We start from the raw sequence: 12,088 nt of genomic DNA on the forward strand, positions 1-12,088 counted from the left end.
CAACTTGCCCATTAAGGATGAACATTGTGATGTCATATAAAACTGAGTAACAGAAAGATGCATTAAGGTTTCAGTGCGATTTGTTTCTTATCACCCCCACTTATGGAAAGTGTGCTCCTGTTTTCTTATGCAACTGGTATCACGCGAGGCTCTTTCATGTGCATTATAGTCACACCTCCTGCACGGATTTTTGTTCATTTATTATTGCTCTTTTTTTTAATCAGTTCATGAAATTCATCATGATTCAGATATGGCTATAGTGTTCTCATGGGCATAAAATCAAGAATCTGTGCTGGCCCTTTTCACAAATTATGGCTTTTGGAGTAACCCAGATCAAATACACAGTAAGAGAACACTGAATGTCATTAACAGATTACAGTTTTGTTTCAGGAAGTAAGATTTGGTCAACAAATAGCCACTAACAGGACAAAAGTCCTAGGAAAATTATGTGAAAGATTACAACCAAGCGAATACAGTGCATAAGCCCACACTTTGCATATGCTCTGACTGTTCACACTGAGTGAAAAAAGCTACATTCCCTATGGAGATGCAATGTTCACTTGTTCCCAGAAGAGGCACGATAATGAGGCCAGGCAGACAGCACACACCTGTCTTCAATGTGCATACATTCAATACCTTCTGTACTACAAGTGTGGCACAGAGTGCATTATCTTTCACAGGCAGTCCAGTGGTCACTAGGACACTCTCCATACAGTGACTAGTGATGACTAATGAATACTGCTGAGAGCAATCAAAAAAACTTGGCTGTCTTAAGTGACACCATACATTAAAACAGGCACTACTGAACAGGACATAGTGATGCCTCACATTTCCTTGGCATGGGTAAGTAAAGCAGAACATTCCAATAATTTCATGCTGTTAACAGACAGAATATCTGAAGTGATTATATCTCACTCATTTTTCTACCCAGCATAACTCATGTGCAGCTAAATAAATTAATTACCTTCATAAAGCCAAATATGGCGATACTGTATCATGAATATTTCAAATACTTCATAATTTTCTATTAAGAGTATTTTTGTCATTTGTCACACACTGCGTTGAGTGGACATACAATGAGGTGGCCAAAGTCACGGGACAGCAATACGCACATATACAGATGGCATTAGTATCAGATACACAAGGCATAAAAGGTTTGTGCACCGGTGGAGCTGTTATTTGTACTCAGGTGATTCATGTGAAAAGGTTTCCGGTATGATTATAGCCACACGATGGGAATTAACAGGCTTTGAACATGGAATGATAGTTGAAGCTAGATGCATGGGACATTCCATTTTGGGAATTGTTGGGGAATTCAATATTCCAAGATCCACATTGTCAAGAGAGTGCCGAGAATACCACATTTTAGGCATTACCTCTCACCACACACAATCCAGTGACCGATGGCACTCACTTAAAAAGTGAGAGCAGCATTGCTTGCATAGAACTGTCACTTCTAATAGAGAAGCAACACTGCATGAAATAGCCACAGAAATCAATGTGGGACATGTGATGAACATATCCATTAGGACATTGTGGTGAAATTTGGCATTAACAGGCTATGGCACCAGATGAACGACGCGAGTGCCTTTGCTAACAGCATGTCATCACATATGGTGCCTCTCCTGGGCTCACAACCGTATTGACTGGACCCTAGACAATTGGAAAACAGTGGCCTGGTCAGATGAATCCCAATTTCAGCTGGTAAGAGCTGATGGCAGGTTTCGAGTTGGCATGGATCCCGTGAAGCCAACAAGGAACTGTGCAAGCTGGTAGAGGCTCCATAATGGTATGGGCTGTGTTTACATGGAATAGACAGTGTCCTCTGGATATTCAGATACTTGGAAACCATCTACAGCCACTGATCGATGTCAGTTCCCAAATAATGATGGAATTTTTATGGACGACAATGCTCCATGTCCCCAAAGCCACGATTGTTTGAGACTGATCTGAAGAACATTCTAGACAATTCAAGCGAATGATATGGCCATCCAGATCGCCCAACATTAATCTCATTGAACATTTGTGGGACATAATCGAGAGGACAGTTTGTGCACAAAACCCTGCACTGGCAACACTTTCACAATTATGGACGGCTATAGAGGCAGCATGGCTCAATATTTCTGCACAGGAGTCCATACGACATGGGTTGCTGCACTATGCCAGGTGAGAGGTAATCCGACACAATATTAGAGAGGTATCCCACAATTTTTGTCAGCTCAGTGAATGGCATAGTGACAACTGTATTAACTTCCTTCACCCTTCTGTAAGTTAAGATGGATCCAATGAAGAAATAAAAATGGCAATAAAAATTTGCCACTTTGCTGTTATTCTCATGTTATGACCAAATTTTCCACTGGAAAAAAAAAAAGGTAAAGTAATAACGTTTTTGTGTGTTTACCTTTACAGCAAAGCTACCAAATTTAACTATTGTAGGAGGACTTTAATAATTTTTTTTCTCTGGTTCAAATTTTCTCCATTAAGAAAATGCAATAATATGTTACTCCACTCACCGCTTTTTCTTCACACGATACATTTAGTTGTATGTGTTCGCCACTTCCAGAACAAATCTCCTACATTCAGTTATGTATTCCAGAAACACATAAATTACTCACACTGTAGGTGTAATTTTGTGTGTTAAATTTTGATCACTAAGGAATGTAATAAATCTAATATAATTTTTCTCATTCATCCATTAAATCTGTAAATAATAACAGAAAATTTGCAAAACTGGAAATTACTATTCAAATAATACGCCTGACATAGTTCAGCAGTCTTGTCCCCTCGTCCCACTTTTATTAAGGAAGAAAAAGTTCAGTATCTGGAGCGAGTTCCAAACTCAGTGTTTGTTGCAATAGTACCCTGCTAACTTCAAAACCGCAAGCTGTGGGTAAAGTAGCATGAAAACTAAGAATATTTAACAACAATAAGGAAAAAAGGCACATTAATGACCACATGTCTAAGTACTGAAATCTTATGTATAATTTTTTTGAAAGTTTCAGCATTTCCACAAGAATCAGTATGAGCAGTTCTTTATCTTCAGACATTTTCCATTTTTCTAGGATTCTAACTTTCCTTTCAACTTTCAATTGGTTTGTTGGCTAAGGTATGAATATACAATCTAACTAACTGATTTGTGTCTAACTTCATGGTACAGTTGCAGAAAATCATGGAGCTATCTTTCTGTGGCTCATGAAACTTCAGTTTGAAATTGATGATGATGTGATTTTCGTGTATTCTAATATTAGCAGATGAGTATATCCCGCAGCGATTTTCTTGTGTGATTAATTATTGGTTTTATATATTTCTAATACACTTACCATTTTCCAAAAGAAATTGAAACCTTCATAAGAGAAGGTTTCCATTATTGTCATAAAGGTAAGTGCCTTCTTCCTCTTATCCTGTTGACTAAATTGCAAATTTTTAGAGCAGGCCCCAACTTCAAACCCATGTACTTCATCATCATATCTGAATTTAAGAGAAGCAGAGCTTTCCCATCTATTTCCTACAAGAAAAATAAGAGAAAGAGAATAAGAAAATGTATTCAAGAAACTCTATATAATGAAAACACACAGCCTGTACAAAATTACTGTTTCGTACTTTGTTGATGGCTTTTCTCCATGCAACTAAATTATTGCAATAATATTAATCATCATAATACTGCAGTTACTAAACTACAAAAAAAAAAAAAAAAATCTCAGAAATTAGGACTCTGGCAATGTAATCAACCAAGGAAACACAATACATGTACAACATTACAATATTACCTACCTGCTGAGATGTACAGGTATCAGTCTTCAGTAACATTAGCCCAAAATGGGAAGATAGGATTTAAAATTATATTCTTACTTTCTCCAAAAGTATAACTGCCAACTTCGGGGACACAGAAGTCACAGTTAACATATTTTCATTCACTGCCACATGCATATTTTGCCAGCGCCTGTTTAAGCAACTGGAAATATTAAAAAAAGCTGCCAACCTTGAGAACAGGCTGTCAGTAATCACATGACAAATATGGAGGGTGCTATGATCCCTTCCTCCCACACCAGAAAATTTCAAAAATTAGAAGCCTGATTTAGGCTTTCAAAACACTATATTTCAGATGTTTTCTAACCATAAATACAAAAAAATGGCTCTGAGCACTATGGGACTCAACTGCTGTGGTCATCAGTCCCCTAGAACTTAGAACTATTTAAACCTAACTAACCTAAGGACATCACACACATCCATGCCCGAGGCAGGATTCGAACCTGCGACCGTAGCAGTCGCACGGTTCCGGACTGCGCGCCTAGAACCGCGAGACCACCGCGGCCGGCGTACATACAAAAGATATATTTTTATTTAATTGCTCCTACATTTATTTTTATTTTGATATTAAAATCAGTCCAAAATCTCATTTTAAACAAAGAAAACTAATTCGTGGAAACTGAACTTCAGAATAAAACTGTTAACAGCTCTTAACTGATGACTTCTTCACATAACTGGTTTTGCTGTGTTACAGCAGCATCGTCAGATGTTAAGTAGCGTCACATGGATTAATGTTCCACCGGATGAAAATACAACCATCAGTGGAACAGTGGGTTCATTACTTGCTCTGAGAAGAGAGTGAGTGGAAACTAGAACACACAAAATATTAGTTCACTTTATTACGAGAAAGATATGAAGTTTTAGTTAATTTTGCATAATCCGTTTCCACAGGAATGTTCTGAGTATTTACGACTGTGTCTGAACTTAAAGTATCACTGGATACAGATAATTAACAAGACTCTTCACTTAGAGTACATAGACAAAGTTCACAGTTAAAGTTCAGTATAAGACATGAAATACACTGGTGCCCCCTATTTAAAGTGATGTTATCACCTTAATTGTTGGTCACAAACTGGGTGCAAGCATTGCTATTCTTAGTCATATATTGGCATCTCAGTGTGGTGGCACTGTGAAGCTGAGAGTAAGGGTGTAACCTTGCAAGCGCCTCCCATTCATCACTGTGGAATACAGCAAGACATTGTTAACTTCTATGGTATCGATGCGAGGCACTGACTTTGTTATGGCACTGTGAACTATAGACGATACCACAATTAGCATACGGAGACACCCCCCCCCTCCCTGCTGTCTCTGTATGCTAATCATATAACACTAAGTATCACCTGAAGATACTGCTTTAATACAGCAAAACTGGTTTTGTGAATAAATAATCAATCAACAGCTGTTTGTGGTTTTATTAAAGTTAAATTTACCATCAATTTCAACAGCTTTGCCTGTCCATGTTATAAAGTTATACACGAAGACTACTTCAGCATCAATGTCACTGACACTCCCAAAGAATATGATGGAGGAATCTGCAGTTGATGATCCCCCTGCCACACCCTCGTTTACTACTGACTGTGGCCTCCTACATGGTAGTTAATTCACTTCCAGCTCATAGAAAACATAAAGTATCCCCCCCAACACCACGATCATCACTTTTCGTACGAGGAAGATGTCAGCTGTTGCTGCTGCTGAAGTATTGGGAAATGAGACACATTAATTTTTTTTTAATCTACATCACAGCTGCTGGTGCGAACTAATGTAGCATTCTTTGTAGGTATTGATGCTTCTGTTTAATATTTTTATAACTATGAATCTGAATATTCAAGAAGCACTCCTCTGCCTCACAGAATGTGGCAAATTTGTAAATTTTGCTTCTTTTCCACATCATTTCATAAAGGAACCACATAAAGACAACATGCAACACTACAGACAGAGCAAAAATCAATAGTAATGCTGCATAGCAGCATTTAGTGGTAACAGTCCAGGAACAATATTCCTTGCAGAACAGGTTTCAAATTCAGTGTAAATGTGCCTTGACTAAGCTGTGGTGATGAAATCCTTCATAGACAGGTTTACTGTGTACTCAGCAAAAACATTTTAGTAGCCTATGATTAGCAAAATGTAACAGGACTTTTTTAGTTTTTTTAAAAAAATCACATCGCAAAATATCTACTTCTGTAATTTTTTAGTAATTTCCTGTACCTCTGTAATTAATGTGAAAAATCCATAACAATTACAGACAATTTGTAATAGTTGGCTGCCATGTATTAACCATATAAACACATGTACTCTGTAATGATTTGTTCAATCGACATATTAATCGTTACAACATTCTTCAAACTAAATCAATGTTTTCGATTACAAAAAAACTCGGTTTATCAACAGCACAGTCAGCATGTACGAAATAGTGACTCAGTTCTGGCAAAGAAAGCCAACTGACACCTTGCCACACTGCCGTTTACTGAAAAACATACATGCTTATTGAGCATCGACCAGATTTGTGACTGCATTCAAGACTTCCTTGCAGAAAGAACTCAGCACATTGCTCTTAAAGGAACAAAATCAACTGATGTAAAGGTAATTTCCAGAGTATTCCAAGGAAGTGCGATAGGTCAGTCACTGTTTACAATGCATATAAATGAGCTAGCAGAAAGCATCATAAGCACTTTAAGACTGCTTACAGATACACAGTGCAACACCAGACAACAGTATAGATTTGCAAAACGAACTGCAGAGGATTGATGAATGTTGTAGGCTCTGGCAATTGACCCTAAATGTGAATAAATGTAACATACGGTGCACACATAGAAAAAGAAATCTGCTACTGTACAACTACACTACTTATGACAAATTGCTAGAAACAATCTTTACCATAAAATATCTAGGGGTAAGCATCCACAGTGACCTTAAGTGGAATGATCACATAAAATAAACAGTAAGAAAAGCATATGCCAAACTGAGATTGACTGAGATTTATGGGAAGAACCTTATGGAAATGGAATCCATCAATTAAGTAACTGACTTATAATAAAGAGAGAGAGAGAGAGAGAGAGAGAGAGAGAGAGAGAGAGAGAGAGCAGATTCAATGCAGAATGCCACATTTTGTTAGAGGTTCGTTTAGTCTGCATATGAGCATTACAGAGATGCTCTACTAACTGCAGTGGCATATGTTAGAAGAGAAGCATTCTGCATCACAGAGAGATCTCTCATTGAAATTTTGAGTGAGCACTTTCCGGTAAGAGTTGGACAACATATTACTTCCTCCCATATACAACTCACAAAATTACAATTATGAGAAAATTCAAGAGATTAGAGCTAATACAGTCACTCGCTGACAATCACTCTTCACATGTGCCTTTGCAAGTGGAACAGGGAAGGGGGGGGCATCAGTTATTGGTACGATATGTACCCTCCTCCACACACAGGTGGCTTGCAAAGTATGATATAGCTACAGAAATATCTTGGAGGAAACTGGCCAAGATCTTCTTTTAGCTCCTATTTTTGTAAACTTCTATTTTATCTATGCAAGATACTGACAGGACTGAGTCTGAAATAAAATTGCTCAAGATAGGAGTGTAAAATTTACTAATATAAAAATCTCACCTGTAACACAGCATGTTTCCTTCTATTAATTTGAAAGTGTTTTATTTTAACTGAACTGCTCAGTTCTGATATGATCCTTTCTTCTGTTATAGGAAGCCCTCTGTTAACTGAAAATTTAACCTTAGAAGCTGCATCAGAGTGCGCAAGGATTGAGAGACAAAGACAAATTAGGAATGACACCAAGTTACACTTAGAAAAGAATACTGCTTTGCTACATACATTTAGGACACGTCTGGGTGGGATTGGAGTGGGAGTTGGGTTAATTAAGATCTTTTATAACAATAGTATGCACCTCATACTGTTAGAAGGTGTCAGCTACATGCCCCAGTACAAAAGGCTGAAATGTTCTCAAAACACAGAGCTTCTTTAAAATATATATATATATATATATATATATATATATATATATATATATGTGTGTGTGTGTGTGTGTGTAAAAACAAAGATGATGTGACTTACCGAACGAAAGCGCTGGCAGGTCGATAGACACACAAACACACACACAAAATTCAAGCTTTCGCAACAAACTGTTGCCTCATCAGGAAAGAGGGAAGGAGAGGGAAAGACGAAAGGATGTGGGTTTTAAGGGAGAGGGTAAGGAGTCATTCCAATCCCGGGAGCGGAAAGACTTACCTTAGGGGGAAAAAAGGACGGGTATACACTCGCACACACACACACACATATCCATCCACACATATCCACAGAGATCTCTGCCCAAACTCTTTGTCTTTAAATATGTCTGCTTATGTCTGTATATGTGTGGATGGATATGTGTGTGTGTGTGTGTGTGTGCGAGTGTATACCCGTCCTTTTTTCCCCCTAAGGTAAGTCTTTCCGCTCCCGGGATTGGAATGACTCCTTCCCCTCTCCCTTAAAACCCACATCCTTTCGTCTTTCCCTCTCCTTCCCTCTTTCCTGATGAGGCAACAGTTTGTTGCGAAAGCTTGAATTTTGTGTGTATGTTTGTATTTGTTTGTGTGTCTGTCGACCTGCCAGCACTTTCATTTGGTAAGTCACATCATCTTTGTTTATATATATATAAAATATATGTATCTATTGTAAAAGTGAATTGTTGGTGCCTTTACTCACCTCCTCCTGGATGCTTAATTTTACTGTCCATCTGTGTACCTTTCTGAGAAACCACACACCGTTCATGAGCATCCAGGGGGTATCATCCAATTCAAATAATATTTGATTCAGATCTCTGCGTCCACATTTTTCTTAACTACAGCAACGGCCTACAGAGGCTTTAGGATAATTTTGCAAATACTTCTCTCAGGAAGACACTGTTGTTATGGGTATGCCGGGCAATAGATTTGTCACGGATCCTGGGTACAGTATAGAGTGTGACCTGGTAAACATGGCATCAGCATCAAGACATTCCAATGTTGAGTTTGTATCTGTTTTGAGACGCCCTAATGATCTCATCTTAGCTCTTGTGTTATGAAAGTTAATTTCAAGTTCTCCAGTGGCTGCTTATGCCAAGTGCAGGATCACATATTGGCATGGTTCGTATTTATTGTCAGTAGATACGAATGTACTAGGGATTGCCTTCACATCAACAAAAAAGGGAATTGTACACTGGCTTGGCTAACAGCAGCACATTTTGGGGAAGGGGTCACTGTCACAAATGGTAAAATACCAGTGGTTACAGGTATCAGAGCAGCACCCTTTTTAGGGCAGAGAGAACAGAAAAAAAAGTTTTAAGAGAAGTTAGAACTGAAAAAAACCTCCAGTTTGAGAAAGAAGCCAAACAAGATAATTCTGACATACTGCATCTGAACAAACAGCTGTTGGCTAAAAATTTTCAGCACCCAATTTTATCCCAGTCATTGTGAAATGCCAGCTATCTTTATTGGATCAAAATTTGGGAGGACTATGAAGTAAAATTAATGAACTACCTATCTGCAGTGGTGAAAGTGATCAAACCCAGTTGAAATAATCTGCTTCCCTGAACTTTATGTGATCACTGATATAGATGGGTTAAGATTAAGTGTTACAGAATTTGGGTTAGCCTCTCACTTTTGTGGAGCAGAAATGATGGAAAGAGGAGTTGCCACATTCACTGGGAATTGTTTTAAATTTAAGAACACAGACTTCTGATTCATAAATTTTTCATATAGCAGCATATGGAAGTACATAATACATCCTTCATAATAGTAAGTGTATACTGAGTACATGGAGGTAGCTTTAATCTGTTTGTAAATCACCTTGAAGCTCTACTGGTCTATTTAACAGGAAAAAAGGAAGAAATAGCTTCTGCTGGTGATTTTAATGTAGAGTATCTTAAAAACTCTTCCAGTGAGAATTTATTATAGTTAGTAACACTATCATTCAACTTAATTCCTACTGTAAACTTCCCAACTACAGTAGCTGCAGTGGTTGGACGAAAATATGAAAACATTGCAAGAAATGCATGCTTCAAAATAAATGCAGATGCTACCCAAGCCTCCAGGTTTTGCTGTTGTATTTGAACATGAACAGCACCTGTGCAATATCCTCAATATGTTGCAAGTGTCAGTCGTCGTCAGAAAAGCGGTCTGTAGAGTTGGGCGTGCATATGTCAGAGCTAAGTGAATATGAAAAAGAGTAAATTGTTGATGCTTGTATGGTGGGTGCTTCCATACCAAAAAGGAGCCAAAATGTTTGGTGTTTCAAGAGGCATCATACCGAAGATTGATACCACATACAGTGAAAGTGGTAGACCATCATCCACTAAGTCATAATGCAGATGAAAGTATGTGTTCAGTGATTGTGACAGTTAGTTAGTGAAGAAGATTGTGACAAAATGTAAGAGAACAACAGCTGTACAAGTTACTGCTGAGCTGAATGTCGCACTCACGAACCCTGTTAGCACTAAAACAACAAAAAGGGAGCTCCATAAGAAGGGAATTGAAGGGGGAGCTGGAATCCCAAAACCACGTATCAGTGACACAACTGCCTGTAAGAGGAAAACATGGTGGCAAAGCCATAAATCTGGACTATAGAGCGATGGAAAAAAGTAATTTGGTTGGATAAGTCTTGTTTCACACAGTTTCCATCTTCTGCCTGAGTTACATCCCAAAAGTGAAACATGGTGGGAGTTTGGTGATGATTTGCGCAGCAGCATCATGGTATTCTATGGACTACATTACTGCGAGGGTTTATGGGACCATTTTGGCTCATCATACGCAATCCATGGTACAATGTTTTGTTTGCCAATTGAGATGCTCTGTTCCAAGACAATGAGAACCCAATTCAAACATCTCATATTGCCCATAACTGGTTGTGTTATCATGAGGATGAATTGTTGCATCTCCCTTGGCCACCAGTCACCAGATCTGAATATTACCGAGTCTTTGTGGTCTACTTTCAAGAGAGGGGAGCATGATCACTATCCACTTCCATCATTGTTCCTAAACTTGCCAGTATTTTACAGGAAGAGTGATATAACATTCCCTTGAAAACCTCACAGGACCTCTACTTACACATTTTGAGATCAATGGAAGCTAATCTGAAAGCCAACAGGTTTCCTACACCATATAAGGCAAAGTAAAGTGTTGTGTTTTTGGTGTTACCATATTTTTGTCCAACCCCATAATTGGTCACAAGCAGCCATTGGCAATATCATTATAGAAGGGCTAATGAACCGTTAATACTGAAGAGGATATGAACTCTACTAAATCTGAATTGGAGAGTGTAATCAGTAAGCCAGAAACCGATTATTTTAGGACACTCCTCAAAGACATGAACTGGAGAGATGTATACAGTGCTCATGGCATGAATGAAAAATATAGCAATTTTAATAATAAAGTCCTTACATTTTTTGTATACTGTTTCACCCCCCCCCCCTCAAAAAAATAAATAAATAAATAAAATAAAATAAAACAAAAATAAATAAATAAATAAAATAAAACTAATCCCATATCAGGCCAAAGTATCAGAAAACCATGGATTACTCAAAGAATAAAGGTATCACATAAAAGAAGGTAACTCTTTATCTGTCAGTCAGAAACTCTGATGTTGACACTATAGCTCACAACAACACACTTTGCACAATATTAAAGACAGTCATATGGACATAAAAGAAAATGCACTGCAAGAAAAAGATAATCACATCAGATAACAAAATAAAGGCAGTATGGGATATAGTGAAGGGGGAGTCGGATGGAATCAAACATGAAGAGGAGCAGATAGAATTTTTTTTAATAATAATTGATATATTGGTAATAGATGTGTGCAGTGTTGCAAAACTTTTAACTTTTCCTGAAAAGATGGTGTTATCAGGTTCAGCAGATGCTGCCATTGAAGATCTCAGACCTGTCATTACAAATAATTTCAGTAACATGAATATGACCCTCATTATACCAACAGAAGTAATGTCCTCCATAAAATCTATAAAATACAAAATTTCTAGTGATTATGATAAACTATCAACAAAGTTAACTCTTCTCAGTTTAGTAACATACTAAGTTATCTGTATAACCAGTAACTTATCACAAGAAAATTTCCTGAATAGCTGAAATATACCTAAGTTAAACCATTTTTTAATAAAAGAGATTAAGTAATATCATCAAATTTCCATCCAATTTCACTTTTGCCAGCATTCACAAAAATTTTAGAAAAAGTAATATAAAATTGACGTATTAACCATATAAAATTGACTTATTAACCATCTGACAGCAAATACTATCTG

At 37.6% G+C, this 12,088-nt stretch overlaps 1 protein-coding gene across 2 annotated transcripts in view; it reads right to left on the reverse strand.

Annotated features, from left to right (window-relative positions):
• The window catches only part of LOC126248555 (polycomb protein Scm), a 197,114-nt gene that overhangs the window by 20,141 nt on the left and 164,885 nt on the right, over positions 1-12,088 (reverse strand). For both annotated transcript variants that reach the window (XM_049949639.1, XM_049949638.1), the window contains exon 14: positions 3,321-3,505. In XM_049949639.1, the coding sequence (XP_049805596.1) occupies positions 3,371-3,505 (135 nt within the window). In that variant the 3' untranslated portion in view covers positions 3,321-3,370. The remainder of the gene's footprint in view (positions 1-3,320; positions 3,506-12,088) is intronic.

The sequence above is a fragment of the Schistocerca nitens genome, chromosome 3 (assembly GCF_023898315.1).
Source record: "Schistocerca nitens isolate TAMUIC-IGC-003100 chromosome 3, iqSchNite1.1, whole genome shotgun sequence".
Taxonomy (NCBI): domain Eukaryota; kingdom Metazoa; phylum Arthropoda; class Insecta; order Orthoptera; family Acrididae; genus Schistocerca; species Schistocerca nitens.